Source organism: Sarcophilus harrisii, chromosome 3, assembly GCF_902635505.1.
Source record: "Sarcophilus harrisii chromosome 3, mSarHar1.11, whole genome shotgun sequence".
NCBI lineage: Eukaryota > Metazoa > Chordata > Mammalia > Dasyuromorphia > Dasyuridae > Sarcophilus > Sarcophilus harrisii.
In genome coordinates, this window is record NC_045428.1 from 531,572,361 (window position 1) to 531,589,762 (window position 17,402).

At 34.9% G+C, this 17,402-nt stretch overlaps 1 protein-coding gene across 8 annotated transcripts in view; it reads left to right on the forward strand.

The window, feature by feature from the left end:
- The window catches only part of STIM1 (stromal interaction molecule 1), a 235,646-nt gene that overhangs the window by 142,382 nt on the left and 75,862 nt on the right, over positions 1–17,402 (forward strand). For all 8 annotated transcript variants that reach the window (XR_004233295.1, XR_004233296.1, XM_031962035.1 and 5 more), the window contains one exon: positions 12,623–12,737. Coding sequence is in view for 6 of the 8 variants with exons in the window: in XM_031962035.1 (XP_031817895.1) it covers positions 12,623–12,737 (115 nt within the window). In the remaining 2 variants the exon portion in view is untranslated. The remainder of the gene's footprint in view (positions 1–12,622; positions 12,738–17,402) is intronic.

The following is a 17,402-nucleotide window of genomic DNA, read 5'->3' on the forward strand; positions in this document are numbered from 1 at the left end:
TTTGAGGACCCCTGAAATTTAGGGAATGAAAGTGCATTTACAACTTGATACAAGTGAGAATAATAACAGAAGTGTAAAGGGGAGAGACAAATGAAATCCCATGAGAATATGAATTGGGAAGGCTTCAGAGGAGTTGACATTGAGTAGGGCATTGAGAAGGGAGAAAAGGACATGAACAAATGAATTTGATGATGATGAAGTGTGAGCAAAGATATGGAGTATAAGTAGAGGGTAATATGAGAACGGTGAATGGAGATGCATTTATCTTGTCTAGAAGTAAGAATCACCTGAAAGGTCTTGATAATGATAGTGAAAAAGACCACCTTTTACTGAACTTTTAAAAAAATGTCATTTAAAACTTTTACAATTTTAGGATTTTGTACAGTTAGCTAGGCTTGTCAATTCTGAAAATGTTTCTAAGGCCTTTTCCAAATTTTGTAGAACTTTATCTCATTTGTCATATTTAATTAACAACAGTATTTCACTTTTAAGATTGAGAGCAATTTATACTCATCTTATTTTATTCTCACAATAACCCTAAGATAATTATAGTTCAGTTCAATTTAATTCAACAAATATTTTAATGAATTGTATGTGCAAATGATATCTTCTTTTATAGTATCCCTAACAAGTAGTTACATAGGATCTAATTGAAGACCTTTAGAGATGAGAAATTTAGTTAAATCCTGTAATGACCCATTCCATTTTTGAATAATTTTGATTATCATGAAATTTTGTCTTATATTTAACTAAAAAACTGCCACCTATTGGTCCTGTTTTCTGGATGGGGTCTGAATAGGTAAAGTAAAATAAGAATATCATCTCTCTTGCTCAGAAATAGTTATTTTTTAAAAAATACAGTTTTTTATTTTCCTCTCCTCCAATTATATGTTAAAACAATTTAAAAAACTTTCTCCCTGAGATGATTAGCAATTAGATATGTTATACATAATAGACATCTTTTGATGTAGTCTCATTTCATAGGAGCATAGATTTAGAGCTGAAAGTACTTTAAAGGCTAGTGAGTCTAATCCCTTTATTTTGCATGTGAGGAAACCAAGGTGTTTGTTAGTTGTCCTTTGTGCTCAAAGAGAATCAAAATGACACTACTATGTTGAAATTACACTGTGACCAATTGTGGCTGATCAGACCAATATGAGCTTGGAAGACTCTATCACAGGTAAAGCACAAATAGTCCATATGAATATTTGTAGTGGAGATATCTCTAAATTTGCACTTCTTTTGTGCTACCGTAATTCTTCAATAGCTCAGTTAGGAGGCTATTGTAATAGTTTAGGTGAGAGATGATAAAATTCCAGAACTAGTATGATAGCTGTATAAGTGGAAATAAGGAGATAGAATATGATGGATGTAAAATTGATAAGATTTGACAACTTATTATATGTGGGGATTGAGAGAGAGTGAAGAGGAGAGAGAAGAGTGACATCTGGGGCTAACCCCCCAGTAGAATATAGGAAGCAGTCAAGCTTTCTCAATGTTTCCCTCCAAACAACTTTAAAATAATGCCTGCAAATTGAATTCTGGAGTGGCAGAGACAACAAAAGATTGGGGTGTGAGACATTTTTTCAGACCCAAGACAATTTAGAAGGTTGGAAGGAGGAGGCTAGCCCAGAGCCCACAGAGTTGCAAAAACAGGTATTGGCCTTGAGGGCAATGACAATAGTAGCAGCAACAGCAGCTTTAGGAATCGTTATGCCAAAGAGAGTAATACAAAGTTCAAAGGCAAGAAGTAGACTGGAAAAAAATGTACAACAACAATAATAATAAAAAAAAAAAAGAACCTGATCATAGAAAATAATTGTGGTAACAGGGAAGATCCAGACACAAACTCAGAAAATAATGTCAGAACAGTTAATAAGCAAAACTAAAGCCCAAACAAACAAAAAAACTCCATACAAACACCAACAACAATAAACAACCCCAAGAAAAAAAATGAGTTGGAGACAAGGTTTACAAGAATTCCCAGGAGAATTAAAAACTAATTTTAAAAACGCGGTGAAAGAAAACTTGGAAAAAAAATGTGAGTGTTGCCAGAAAATTATGAAGAGACAGTTAATAACATGATAAAAGCATGATAAAAGAGGCACAAAAAATACTGCAGGAAATAACATCAACAAAGATACAAAACTTATGAAAATAACTTTTTAAAAAAACAGAGTTTGCCAAATGGAAAAGAAATACAAAAGTTCACTGAAGAAAATAATTCTTAAAAATCATAATTGGCAAGTGAAAAATTGATTCCATGAAATATCAAGAAACAATTAAATTAAAGTCAAAAGAATGAGAAAATAGATGAAATTGTGAAATATCTCCTTAGGAAAACAACACACCTAGAAAATAGATTGAGAGATAATTTAAGAATTATTGGATTGCCTAAAATTATTAAAGAAAGAACTTAGCTATCATATTTTGAGAAATTATAAAGGAAAATTTCCCCATTTTTCTAGAATGAGAGAATAAAATCTTAGAAAGAAATAATTTCAGTGCTGGGAAGCCACAGTCTGGATCATACAAGATTTAGCAGGTACCATGTTAAAGGAATGGAGGACTTGGAATATGGTATTCTGGAAGGCAAAGGAGCTAGGATTGCAACCAAGAAAAACATACCCAGAAAAATTGACATTTAAAAGACAGCTGAATTGAAAATTTGATTTTCAAATATAAGATTCAAGAGAAACATAAAGACGTAAACATGAAAGAAATTGTAAGGGACTCAATAAGGTTAAACTGTTTATATTTTTATATAGGAAGATGATACATTTAATTCCTAAGAACTTAATCACTATTAGGGCAGTTAGAAAGATTCTGTATAAACAAAGGGCATAGTGAATTGATTATGTTGGGATGAAATAAAAAAATGGATGATGAAAAAAGAAATATGCATTGGAAGAAGGGGAAAGGGAAAAGAATGGAGGAAATTATCTCACATAAAAGAGGCATGCAAGAAAGAACTTTTACAATGTAGTAAGAAATGGAGGTCAGGCAAATTCTTGAACCTTACTCTTACTTGAAATGGTTCAAAGAAGAAAGAATATATATCTACATATTCAGTTGGAGATAGAAATGTATTTTACCCTAAAAGCAAATTGGAGGAGGAGGAGGTAAGAGAGAGGGGTTAAAAAGAGGGCACAGTAAAGGCAGCAGTAGTCAGAAGTCATAGGGAATTTTGAGGAGGAACAGATAAAGATGAGAAATAAACAGAAGAAAATAGAGTAGAAGGGAATGCACAGTTAGTAATCATAATTGTGAATGTTAATGAGATTAATTCACCCATAAAACAGGATAGCAGAATGCATTAGAAACCAGAGTCCAGCAATACATTATGTAAAAGAAACACACTTGAAACAGAGAGACAGAGTTAAAATAGGATTCTGAAGCAATCAGTATGCCTCTGCTGAAGTAAAAGGGCAGTTATAAAAACTCAAAAGTAAAAATAAAGAGATAATGAAGTTAACTACATCTTGCTTAAAAGACACCATAAACAATGAAATAACAATACTAAACATAAACTAAATAAAACATATTCTTAAAGGAAAAATGAATTCAAGAGGAAATAGTAAAAATGTCTACTAGTAGGGAACCTCAACTTTCCCTTCTTAGAGCTGGATAAATCTAACCATAAAATAAAAAAAGTACCTAAAGAAAGTAAAAAGAATTTTAGAAAAGTTAAATAGACCTCTGAAGAAAACTAAATGGGAAAAGAAAGAAGTGTATCTTTTTCTCAGCTGTAACTAGTACCTTCATAAAAATTTACCAGTATTTGGGCATAAAAACCTCACAATCTAATGAAGACAAGCAGAAATACTAAATGCACCCATTTCAGACCAATAAAGGGCCATAGAAGCATAGGATAAAAAAAAGGAAAGCAGGAAACTGTTTTCATAGCAAATTTATCTGATAAAGGCATCATTTCTCAAAATATATAGGGAACTGAGCCAAATTATAAAAACAAAAGCCATTCCCCAACTGATAAATGACCAAAGGATATGAACAGCAATTTTCAGAAAAAGAAATCAAAACTATCAATAGTTATATTTTAAAAAATGCTCTCACTTGTTTAGAGAAATGCAAATTAAACTGAGATACTGTCTAATATCTCAAATCTATCAGATTAACAAAATGGAAAAAGAAAATGACAAATGTTTTAGGGCATGTGGAAAAATACATACTAATGCTCTGCTAGTGGAACTGTGAACTAATCCAGTGTTCTGGAGAACAATTTAGAACTAAGTCCAGAGACCAAAGAAAAGGGAAAAAGACCTTTTTGTACAAATATATTTATAGCAGTTTTTTGTGGTAACAAAGAATTGGAAGTTGAGGGGTGGGGTGTGCCCTTCAATTAGGGAATGACTGAACAAATTATGCTGGAATACTATTGTGCTACAAGAAATGATGAGCAGCATGGTTTTAGAAGCAAACACGAGAAGATTTAAATGTACTGAACGAAGGAAAGTGAGCAGATCCAGAAGAACAATCTACACAGTAATAACAATATTGTAACAGTGATAAAGTGTGAAAGACTTAGCTACTCTGATCAAGACAATGATCCAAGTTGATTCCTAAGAATCCCTGATAAAAATACCCCAAAACAAAAATAAAAAAAAACATGTTAGCCATCTCCAGAGAGAGAACTGATGAACTCTGAGTGCTGATTGATGCATACTTTTTTTAGTTTCAAAACAAAAAGGCAAGTTCTCTTAAATTAAGTTGGATGACTAAGTATACTAGACTAAAATGTAGACTTTAGTGGAGGAGGGTTGGGTTTAAAGAGACACATAATGAACTCTCAAAAAACCTCTCAAATTTCAGAACAAGTTGTGTTTGAAATCCAGCTGGAGATGTCTAGCAAGATGTTGGGGATATAGGGATTGAAACCGGAAAGATTTAGTGATTGTATTTGTGGTTATGGTGATTTTTGTCATTAATATTTGAATATACAGAAACTGACATCACTGAGATAATTGTAGAGAAAGAGAAGAAAATGCTGTACAGAATTATGGGGTACAACCACATATAGGGGACAGGAAGTGAATTATGATCCTCTCAGGGAACTGTTAAGTAGGAAGAGAACTTAAAGAACTAAGTATAACAAGTGAGGAAAGAACATCCAGGAAAGAAAATGGTTAACAATATTAAAAGGGAGAAGGTTAAGAACAATTAGGATGGAGAAAAGGCCACTGGATCTAGTGATTAAGAGGTCATTTATTGGTGTGCTTGGAGAGAGTGCTAAATATAAGAAGCCAGATTCCCAAATTTTGGTACCAAGGATACTCAAGGATAGACGCTTAATTTCTTTCACTTGTATCTCCAATAGTATCTTTTCCCCCAGGATCCTGTCTGGCATGGTCTCTTGATTAGCAATTAATATTAGGTTTCTTTAATTAAATCAAAGTGTGTTTTGACATGTAGATATTTGTTTGTCCAATGCTAATAGGAGAGGGCTAGTTGAATTTGACAGATTCCTTTTTCATAGACTATCAAGAGATAAAAAAGATTTCAGTGGACTACTCCTGGGTAAATGTTCCTTTAACAATCACCTTTCTGTAACTTCTACCCATAGGTCCTAGTTCTTTCCTCTGAAACCAAGCAGAACAAGTTCCATTCCTCTTTATTATAAGAGCCTTTCCAATACTTGAAGGCATATCATGCTTCTCCTTGAATCTTTTCACTAGCCTTAATATATCCAGCTTTTTGAACTGATGCCTCTGTAATATGGTTCCTTTACTATTCATGTGTCCTTGCTCACTAGCTTTGTATCACTCATCTCTTCCCAGAAAGCAAGCATAATCATATGGGTTTTTGGGGGTGTTGGACCTCAAAAGTATATTGAAGACGATGTCATGAGCTATCTCAAAAAATTTTTAGACTTAGAACTTCTCCAAATCAAGAGGCAAAAACTCTTACACTACTAATTAGCAAGGAAAAGGGGAAAGACAAGTTCTCTAGTAGAAATGTCATTAAGGCATGGCAAGTAGGGGATTATGCAATGGCAGGCTAAATTCCAAGAGAAGTTAGCTATTGTGACATTTAGCAAGTGGTCTCACCTCAAAAAGGAGTTAGTTATAATAATAAGAAAGACATAAGTTACAATTATACCATGAATTGGTAGACAAATCCTTAAAAAGAGTTAGCAAGAAGAAAGACTCCATAAGGCAGGAATGGCTGGCTAAATTCCAAGAGAAGTTGAGGGGGGATGTATAGAACAGATCTTTCATAGGGGAAATATATCCACGGGTTGACATTATAACTTGGCTTTCTGATTGAATACAATAAACTGTGGGCTTATAATGATCTTGTATATGTAAAGTGTTTAAAAAGGGACAAAAGGCCCACTTTTATAATATAATCTATATTACATATAGATTATAGATAATCCTATCAGTACTCCTTCCTGCTTGTCTCAGGGAGTAGTTGCCCTTCTAGATTGTATACAGTAATTCAGGCTCTCTCTGTCACTACCCATCTAGCTACCCAGGATCTCATGGTCATTTCTATTACTTGTAACCAACTCTGACCCTTATATGTCCTAAGGCCTAGGTTTTTATGACCTAGTACTCGTTTCCCTGTGTGCCCCCTTACCCCGGTTTTGCACCCTGCCATGTTAAGTTGGAGTTATTAGAAAAGGCATGCATTCAGTGATATGTAAATTGTAAAAGGTTATACGTATATAATGTTGCTGATAGAATTAATGATTTACCTAGAAGGTAGACTAGATATCTTCTAAGAGATCAGCATAGTTTTCAACATTCATTTTTTTGCTAAGACTTTGTGTTCCAAATTTTTCAACTTCCTTCTTCTACCCCTCCCCAAGATAGTAAACAATAGTAAACAAATAGGTTAAATATAGGCAATCTTTTAAACAAGTTTTACTCAAATACTTGGAGATTATAATATGTTATTTTAGTTGACCTAAAGTTCATTCTTTGCTGAGCTATCACCAGTTCCTTTATGTAATGTGGATTCCCAGTCATAAGATCCTTATCATACTTAGGAATGCAAAATACATTTGTCAATGTCCACTATGATGTATTGGAAAGACCACTGGATTTGGAGCCAAAGGATCTGATTTTTAATTCTGCATCTAATTACTGACTTTGTGACCTTTTAAGATCTTTTCTAGCTCTAAAAACTATTTCATAAATTTGTGATCTTTTTCAAAATAGGACTCCTAGAATGGAATGTTATAATATGTGGGGAGGGTACTGTATTTTCCCCAGGTTCTCCTAATATGACTAGACCCAGATAGTGTCTTAGAATGTACAGTTTTTTTTCATTCAGCAAGGACTGAGAGACTAGCTTAGAATGAATTATTTTTATTCAGTTAAGTCCTTTTTATTGTATTTGGAACTGGGAAAGGGAAGGAGGAAGAAGATTACTTAAATGGAACTATGTGGATACTCCCTCTATTGATACAGATCTTCCTTGCCTCCTTAATTGTGTGAGATTTTTATCTATGTCCTTCTGTAAATGTTCCATAGACTGCCTAGTCTACTTTTTGAGGTTTTCTAATTTTTAGTTAGTCTATATTTGTGGGAGGCAGGAATGCCATTAAAAACATAAGGAACTACTTGAATGAATCCATGAAAGTAGAAAAGTTTAGAGAACAATGAGTATTCCAGTGTTAAATGAGGATGGAAAGAGAGAAGTGAGATAGGACATGGGAGTCTTCAACTTCTATTCTAGGTTGAAGTGTTTGGCCTTTTCTTAGAAGGTAGACTAGATATCTTCTAAGAGATCAGCGTAGTTTTCCACATTCATTTTTTTGCTAAGACTAAAGCTTCTGATGACATATGCAGGAAGCCTGGAGACAGAACCACTGTAGTTAGGAGACAACCCAGGATAAAGAGACTTGTCCAAGGAAAATTGGAGGGCTCTGAACTAGAATAGATTCAGATATTAAGGCCTCTAGCTTGTCATTCCTCAGCTGTATAGGCTTGCTGTGTGACGAGGATAGAAAAAGTATTTAATCACTGATCTCTAGTTGTTGAGAGACAGTGGCTTGTAATTGAGGGTTGTTACATAGACTATAGGGGGTCATTTCCAAGTTCTTTGTGATTATTAATAGGGCCCATGAGTCTTTTGTAGCAATATAGAGATCTCTCATAAATACAGCTTTTGAATAAGCTTGGAGGGTTATGAGGCCGAGGCTCAGATAATTTTTGTCTGAGTGGTTCAGATTTTGTGTTGAGACTGTCTCAGGAAGTCCTCACAACATGGTAACCTTTTCAGTTAATGGGAGATAACAAAGATAGCCACCTCAAACAGACAATGAGAGGGGTGAGACAATGCAGATATAATGTAGTTCTCTCTTCTGGCTCTCCTTCATATGTAGGTTGGCATACTGGAAGACATACTGGAAGAAGTCTCCTTTTGAGGCCCTTTCTCAACTAAAGGATTTACCTGGGTCTAAATTTCTCTTTCTTTGTCTCTTTTGCTCTGTTTTATTTTGTTTTCAGTTCCAAATTCTCTCCCACTTCTCTTTATCCCTTCCCATCCCATTGAGAAGGCCCCCCTCCAAAAAAAGAAGAAAAGATCCATTATAAATATGAACAGTCATGCAAAACAGATTCCTATGTAAGATGTCAAAAGAAACAGGAAAGGAAAATATGCTTGTTTGTACTCTTAACTACATCACCTTTTCTAGATAATGTTTCATCCTGAATTTTTTGCAATTGTGATTGATCATTTTGTTGATCAGTGTTATTAAGTCTTTCAAAGTTGATTATCTTTTATGATATTGCTGTTATTGTATAAATTGTTCTTTTGTTTCTACTCACTTCTCATCAGTGCATATAGATCATCCCCTTTATGATTTCTTAGAATCCCAATAGTATTATATTGTAATTAAATCCCACGACTTGTTCAGACATCCCCCAAATAAGTAGAAACCTCATAAACCCTCAGTTTACAAATTTTTGCTGCCACAAAAAAGTGCTGTAAATATTTTTGTACATATGGGTCCTTTTCATTTTTATTTGATCTCTTTGGGGTAAAGATCTAGTTAGTGAGTCAAAGGTATATTCAGAGTTTAATGGATTTGGGGGACACATTTTCAAATTGCTAGTCAGAATGATTGGATTAGTTCATAGCCCCATCATCAGGGTATTAGTGTACCTGTTTCCCAGAGCTGCTTCAGCATCTGTCATCTTTGCCAATCTGATAGTGTGACATGATAACTCAAATTTGTTTTAAATTGCATTCTTCTATGTAATTTACATTATTTTTTCACATGACTATTGATAGTTTTGATTTCTTCCTCTGAAGATATGCTTAGTCATATTCTTTCACCATTTATCAATTGGGGTCTTATTCTTGTAAAACTGACTCAGTTCCTATATATCTTAGAAATAAAACCTTTATCAGAAAATTTGCTGCAAAAGTTTTTCCCCCAGTTTCTTGCTTTTCTTCTAAGTTTAGCTGTGTTGGTTTTGATTGAACAAAACCTTTTTAATTTTATGTAATTAACACTATCCATTTTATCTTCTGTGAACTTCTCTATTCCTTATTTGGTTGTGGATTTTTCCATGATTCATTAATTTGCTTATGCTGTATGTCTAAGTCATATACCCATTTTGAGCTTATTTTGATAAACCCAATAGGTTTTTTTTTTTTTTTTTTTTTTTTTTTTTTTGCTGAATAGTAAGTTTTTGAACTTACTAGTAGCTGGGATTCATGGGTTTTTCAAGTAATTGGTTGTTGTGTTCCTTTGCTTCTATTTATTGTGTGTATGTATATATGCCTCATATGTCACACTGATGAAGGGTCTGTTTCTTACCCAGTAGCAAATTGTTTTGATGATTATAGCTCTGGGAGATAACTATGAACCACTACATAGATTCCCAATCCCTCTATTTTTGTCTGGCTGCATTTTTGATTTCCTTCACAGGCTAATTATACACTATTTCAAAATCTGACTGTTTTTATACAGCATTAACTGTTTGGACATGTATGTCTATAATGTATTTAACTTATACTTTAATATATTTAACATGTATTGGTCAACCTGCCATCTGGGAGAAGGGAAAAAGTTGGAACAAAAGGATTTGCAACTGTCAATTTTGAAAAATTACCCATGCATATATCTTGTAAATAAAAAGACATAATAAAAAAATTTAGATATTATGCTATTTGGTGCATATATGTTTAGTGTATATATCTATATGTTATTATCATTAAAATTGATATTGTATACTTTTAACAAAGTGTCATTTCCCTGATTATCTCTTTTAATTGAGTAAATTTTTGCTTTTGCTTTGTCTTGAGATTATGGTTGTTATTATGCTTCCCCCCCCCCCCCCATTTCATCTCAATTGTAATAGATTCTGCTCCAGTCATTTATTTTAGCTCTGTATTGTTCTTTTTTAAGTGAGTTTATTGTGAACAATTATTCTTTTATTTTGGTTTCTAATCCATCCTTCTATACTTTTTGACTTTATGGTTGAATTCAATCTATTTACATTCACAGTTATGATTCTTAATGGTATATTTATCTCCATCCTATCCTCTTATACCTTTTCTTTTTTTCATTGCCTCCTTTTTGAGTCTGTTTTGCTTTTGACTAATGTCTCCCTTAATCTTTCTTCCTTTTTGTTCCTTCTTTATCCCTGAACCCTTTTTTTCCTACTTATACTTTAAGATATATTTTTGTACCCAACTATGTATATGTGTATTCTTCTCTCCTTTACCCAGTTTAGATGAAAATGAGTATTGTCTCTTCCCTCCCTTTTGTCACTCTACTCCCATTGTATAAATTACTTTTTTGTACACCTCATTTATGTGAGATAATTTTCCCCGTTATTTTTCTCTCCCCCCCCCCCCAGTGCATTCCTCTTCCTCACCTATTTCATTCTTTTTAAAAGATCATCCAACCACAACAAAATTACCCTAAAACTTCTTTCTAATTAGACTCCCTCTTTAAATCCTGGTGATGAGGACTTTGTTTGTTATATTCTTATATAAGAATACAAACAATTTAACCTTATTTAGTCTCTTATGATTTCTCACTCGTGTTTATCTGTTTAGGATTCTCTTGACTGTTGTGTTTTTATGTTCCATTTTCTATGCAGCTCTGGTCTTTTCATCGGAAATATTTGGAAGTCTTTTATTTCATGAAAGATCTACTTTTTCACCTTACAGGATTGTACTCAGTTTTTCTATATAGTTTATTCATGGTTGTAAACCCAGACCCTTGTCTTCTGGAGGGTCATATTTCAAGCTATGCTCCTAGAAGTTTAGGAGAAGAAGAAGCCTACTTCTTGAGTTTTTAATTTATGATAATGTTGGGCTCTGCATATTTCATGGGTTGATGTTGTCTGGTTTTTCTTCTTACTATCTATCCTTTTGCTGTTTTCATAGTTCTACCTAGAGATCCGCATGTTTTCAGTGCTCCTAGAGTCATGTGATGGAGAAAGAAGACTTGCTGGTCTGATTTCTACAAGTTCTGACCTAGGCTTAGGTCTATCAATTTTTTTCTGGTTGGTGTCAGCAGACTACTGCTTTACTCTCACTGCTGCCTTCTGGGAATGACTAAACTATCATCTCATCTTTGGCCTGAGGCACTGCATTCTTCTCTCAGCAGTATCACATAGTTGTCATTTGCTTTTCAGAACTTGTTTAATGCTCAGTATCTTTGACACAGTATTGGATGGTGGATAACAGAGCTGCCAGGTAGCAATCAATTTCTGCACTCACCATTTGCTCAGAGGTCTCCTGATGTCTTTCTGATGCCTTACTCGAGCCATCTCTTAGAGCTACAAAGCTTCTCACCACAGTTGCTGTATGCTTCTGTCAATGCTCTTCATCAGTGTCCATAGACCTCTCTATCTCTCTAAGTTGCCTTGGGTAGAAAAATGACTCATTGTAATTTCTTGGCTTTCCTGATCAGAATTTAATCTTGAACATCTTCTAGATCTTTGTTGAAGAGTGAGACGTGGGGGGAAGAGCTAGACTCTAATGCTCCCTCTTTGCCATCTTGATTCCATCCTGAATTACTCTCTATAAAGATATCTGCTAAAAGGTCCTAGAGCCTAGCACAGTGTCTAGCACACAGTAGGCTTATCACTAATCTTAAAACTACCATTAACAGGCACTACTTTTCTTTTTTAAATCTCTTCATTACTCAAGGCCTTCATATGATCCTAATTGCTTGTATTTCACTACTTTTCTTAGCCATTATGCTTTTTCACCTTGCTGCCATGTATTTTGTAATATTCCCAGCTGTGGTATTGATAAGAACAGCAATGGATCTCATAGTCTTGTCTTAATGTCATAGGCTGGTTTTAGCATTTAGAGTTAGAGAATTATCCTAAAATAGCCCAATGAAACTTATTTACCAAATAGATATTTAGCATTTACTGCATGTCCAAAAATAAGAATATCTGGTCTCTTCTCTCAAGAAGAAGACTAGACACAAAGATGGCAAGCCTTAATCAGGATATGTTTAAATAGGACCAGAAGAAAGGATACAAAATCTTAAGAGTCAAGGGATTTGAGAGAGAGATGAGATCACTCATAGATGAAACAGGAAAAGATTCCTACAAGGGATATATTTTACTTCATTTGTCTTATGTGTTTGTGTGACTTTTGTGCATTTCTTTCCCAGTTTTTGAGGGAAGATCTCAACTACCATGACCCAACAGTGAAGCACAGCACGTTCCATGGAGAGGATAAGCTCATCAGTGTGGAGGACTTATGGAAGGCATGGAAGGCCTCAGAAGGTAAACCATTGGTCCATCAAAATAGAGGGAAGAGGGACCTGACCTTTTGTCCTGAAGTGAATGGCCCTTAGAAAAGGTCAACTCATGAAGAGAAATCAGTGCAAAAGGGAAGAAGACATTTTTGAAGGTAGTATTATAATGTTCCCAAATGAATGCAACTGTATTATAGTTCATATTTGTAAAATGCCTTAAAATTTACAAAATACATTCATGAAAGAAATAGTAAAAAAAATTATTCCCATTTTACAAATGAGACAATAGAGGCTAAGAAAAGTAAAGTGACTTGAGCAAGATGAAATAGTAAAGATCTAAGTTAGGATTTGAAGTTAGGTTTCCTGATTCTTAGTCTAAGGTTCTTTTTATAGCACTTTGAATACATGCAGACAATTATGCTGAGAGAATGCATTGATGCAGAAGTTGTAAGACACTGTCTCTGTTCTCATACCAGTCATAGACTTATAGGAGGGTGTGACACATAAATAACTATAATGTAATTAATCATGATGGTTGTGTAAGTAGTACAAACCGGGTAACTTCTGAGGATTGGACAAAGAAGATCAGGAAGTCATTGGACCAAAAAAGATACCCTGTTGGACATGACATTTGAATGGAACCATGAAGTATAGATTGGATTTTAATAGAGATTAGGGGAAAATGACATTTCATTGATAAGGAATGGCATGAAGAAATGTAGAAGAAATGAAATGCTAGATATGTATAGCAGTTAGTACGAGGATCACCCTAGTTGTAGTACAGGACACTTAAAGCTGTAGGCTATAAGGAGAGATTTGTCCTGGATCTTCTAGCCTCATTAAAGATTTCTGCTGAATGAATTTAAGGTTTGTGCTTGTAAGCTTTTTTTTTTCCTGCTTATCTTATTGTTGAACCCTTGGCCAAGGTTCAGGTTTCCTAAGAGAGTTCTTGAAGAGAATGACAGAATGAATTCTATTAGTTCTGCCTGGTTCTAGCTTATCTTTTTCAAGCTTTCTCTTATTTTATATTAGGTACTCTAGCAGGATGACCACTTCCCGTGATCAGGCACAGAATATTGATGATTGGGCTTTAAAAATCCAAAAAGAAATCTTATCCAGACTATTATAGTTCATTATTGAGGAGAGGATCCTTATGTTCTGGAGAATCATTGAGCTTCAAACCTAGACAAAGCCACAAAGATCATCACTTCTAATTTTCTCAATTTCCTCATAATTTTATTAAGGCTGATAGAAGGAAAGTGACTGACTCAAGGTGATAAAATCAGATAGTGTTTCAGAAAGAAGATGTGTAGTTTATTTTCATGGAGTTTGCATTTAACGTTGACATATCTTTGTACCTCCTCTAATTTTCCCATCAGTGTCTAGGGTTTAAAAAGGCAAATTCCTGGTGAAGATTTCAATATAATGTCCCAATTTTCAAAAAAGGGAAGGGAATAGATTTACATAACTTTAGGATAGTGAGCTTGACTTCACTTCTTATCAAAGGTTTGGAACATAATATTAAAAGGATGTGTTTTTTAATATCTAGAAAAGGAAGTCATTATTAAGAGCTATCATAGCCTTTTTAGAACAAAGCAAAAACATTCCTTTATTTTAAGAACAGATTTATTAAGACTGTAGACTAAAAAAATACTATAAATTAAACAAATCATGACAGAATCTTATGCTGTCCCTTTGAAGAAGATAGGTGTTGACTCCATGACAGCATGTGTAGTTATGTGGATATATGTACTACATCACAGAACTTTTGTGGGAAACCTGCTTTATAAACCAGCTGTTATTAGGAAGAGCTGATGAAATGTGTTCATGAGAATACTTCACTATTGGGATTGCTGGGTTTTGGAGTCAATTATTCCTAATACTGCCACTGACTTTTGGAAAATCTTGGCTGACCATGTCACTTTTTGGTTTTATTAGTCTTTCCCTGAAAGAAGGGTATCCAGAAGAGACCTGTTCTCTATTTTCTTTGTTAGGGAATGAAAAGATTAGAAAACCACTGGGGCAGATCAGTTCTGCTCACTCTTTCACCCACCTATCTCAGCAAATGATGTAGTTTGGTGATTAGGGAAATTTACCAGACAGGAATGAGTGTGTGTGTGTATATGTGTGTGTGTGTGTGTGTGTGTGTGTGTGTGTGTATGTAAAAAATAGATATTTTTTGCTTTTTTTATTATTATAGCTTTTTATTTACAAGATATATGCATGGGTAATTTTTCAGCATTGACAATTGCAAAACATTTTGTTCCAACTTTTCCCCTCCTTCCCCCCACCCCTTTCCCCTGATGGCAGGTTGACCAATACATGTTAAATATGTTAAAATATAAATTAAATACAATATATGTATGAGCACCCTGGGAGGAAGCCCACAAGCCCTCTCTTCGAGGCCAGAGAGATTCATTGCATCTTCCACCTTGGTGTTGGCTGGAGGCTGAAGAAAGCAGAAGCAGAAGCCAAGGTCAAAGCTGCAAGAGCTCTTAGAACCAAGCAGAGAGATAGGCCTCAACTAACTGGGCTATTTTGGAAGAAGAAAATAAACATTTGCATTTTTACCAGCTGGCTGCATTTTGGAGTAATTATTTCAACTGAAACTAAGGCTGCCTCCAGAAAACCTCCCTGAGAAACCTCTCTCCCAGAGAGAATCATCTTATTATTATATTATATTTAAAGAAGAAAAAACACCAACAATCTTATGCTCCAAGTGATTAGTGTTTACAAAGGTAGTAATGAAAAACACTTTGTAAAAAAAGTGACATTATTATTTGGTGGTTGGTCTAACACTCCCTCCTTAACAGTTTAAAACCAACCTCTATGTTTAAGGAAATTGCTTACCATAATCCAGGTAGTTAGGGTGCAGAGGATAAAATATATAGAAAAGGACAGATTTCCTGAGATCTCTGACTTGAGGAAAGCTGTAGCCATAAACTTTTGACATGTTTTTTTTTGGAATGAGTCCCCCTCAAGTGATAGAATTGTCAGTGACTTGGCAAGGGTGAGTGTAGCAGGGAAATACCTTCTCTCATTGGTGTTAACCACTGAGGCTTATGTATATACATCCAGTTAGTCCATAAACTTTCCCCTATCACTAAGGCAGAAAGTAGAGCTGCCCTTTTTTCTCTTCTAATGATAAATGATATCTAATGATATACCTTTCTCCATTCCTAAATGCTGTCTTAAAGATACTCAGAACCCATATAACATTTTGGGGCAGCTAAGTTGCAAAGTGAGTAGTCTATTGAGCCTGGAGTTAGGAAGACCTGAGTTCAAACCTATTCTCAGATATTTAGTAGCTAAGTGACCCTAAATGAGTTATTTGACCTCTGCCTTAGTTTCTTCAAGTCGAGATATTATGGAGATAATAGCAACTGTTTTGCAGGATTGTTGTGATGATCAGATGAGATAATATTTATATTGTAAAGTACTTAGCATAGTGCCTGACTCATTGTATATAGTTAATAAATGTTTGTTCCTTTTGATGAAGTTAGTGGCAGTTAAAATCCCCTTGGTCACAGAGACACAGGTTCTTCGTGAAGAAATTCATGAACCCGAAATTTTAATTGGCAAAAATGGAAGTTTATTGTTGGATAGGAAGCCAGTTTTGCTAAGAGACTGACTTCTTTAGTGGCAAAGTCCTGTTAGGGAATGGAGCCCGGCACTGAGAAGTGAATGCCTTCTCAGTGGCTGGATCTTAGCAGCTACTTTGGACCTTCTGCAAAAGTTCTATTAGGGAAATGGAAGCTGATACTGAGAAGAGAATACCTTCTGCAAGGAGTGAGTTCAGAAACTGCCCTTTAAAAAGGAGTCTTGAGGCTTCAGGTTTCAGGTTGAAAGGAAAGCCAAAGTTCCCAGGCCTAGATGCTTATCAGTATCTGGTCTCCATTTGGAATTCAAAGGGTCTGGTATCCTCAAAAGATAAAAAGGGTACTTTTTGACCAAGATTTCTAATTGAATAATGACACTTAACTTATGTTGGGTGGGGGGATATGCCTTCCCCAGGAGGGCCTGAGACTCCAAAAGGGATCGCAGATCAAAAGGGAACAAACACAGTTTCAGAGTGATAATTTTAAAGGGAATGCAGTTTCATTCCTCCTTTACTTTCCTCATGGTATATAATACTTTTAAGGCCTATATCTCTTCTTTACCTATTGGACACCCAACTTGGGGAGAGAGTTTGTCAGTTGTCAGCCAAAAAGGTATACTCCTCAAGTGTTAAGTGGAGGGTTGGTTGGGGGTGTCAGGCATTTGAACTTGGCAACTAAGGCGCTCTCAATAGTATCAATATAAATGGGGGGAAAGGAACAGAAGGAAAGGACTGATCTATCAGGGAAGAAGAGGAACTCTTTTATTTAAATCCCACCTCTGCAATCCAATACCTTTTCTGTCACAGGGTTGTTATTCTTCATAGTTAGGATTGTGATGCTTATTCATGCCTGATTTTTTCTGAGGCACTAAAATGGGCAATATGGGACCCCTTAATTTGAGCCCCAATTCTGTCACTTTTAAACTTTATGATCTTAGGCAGTTTTCTCCCCCATTTCTTTCACCTCAGGCCTTAGTTTTTTTTTTTTTTTTTCTGGAATGTGAGGACTGTAAGTGTATGTGTGCATGAATTCCTTTCTTGTTCTAACATTCTCTGATAAATTTAGCTTCACTTCTATACCCATCCTTGTCAAGG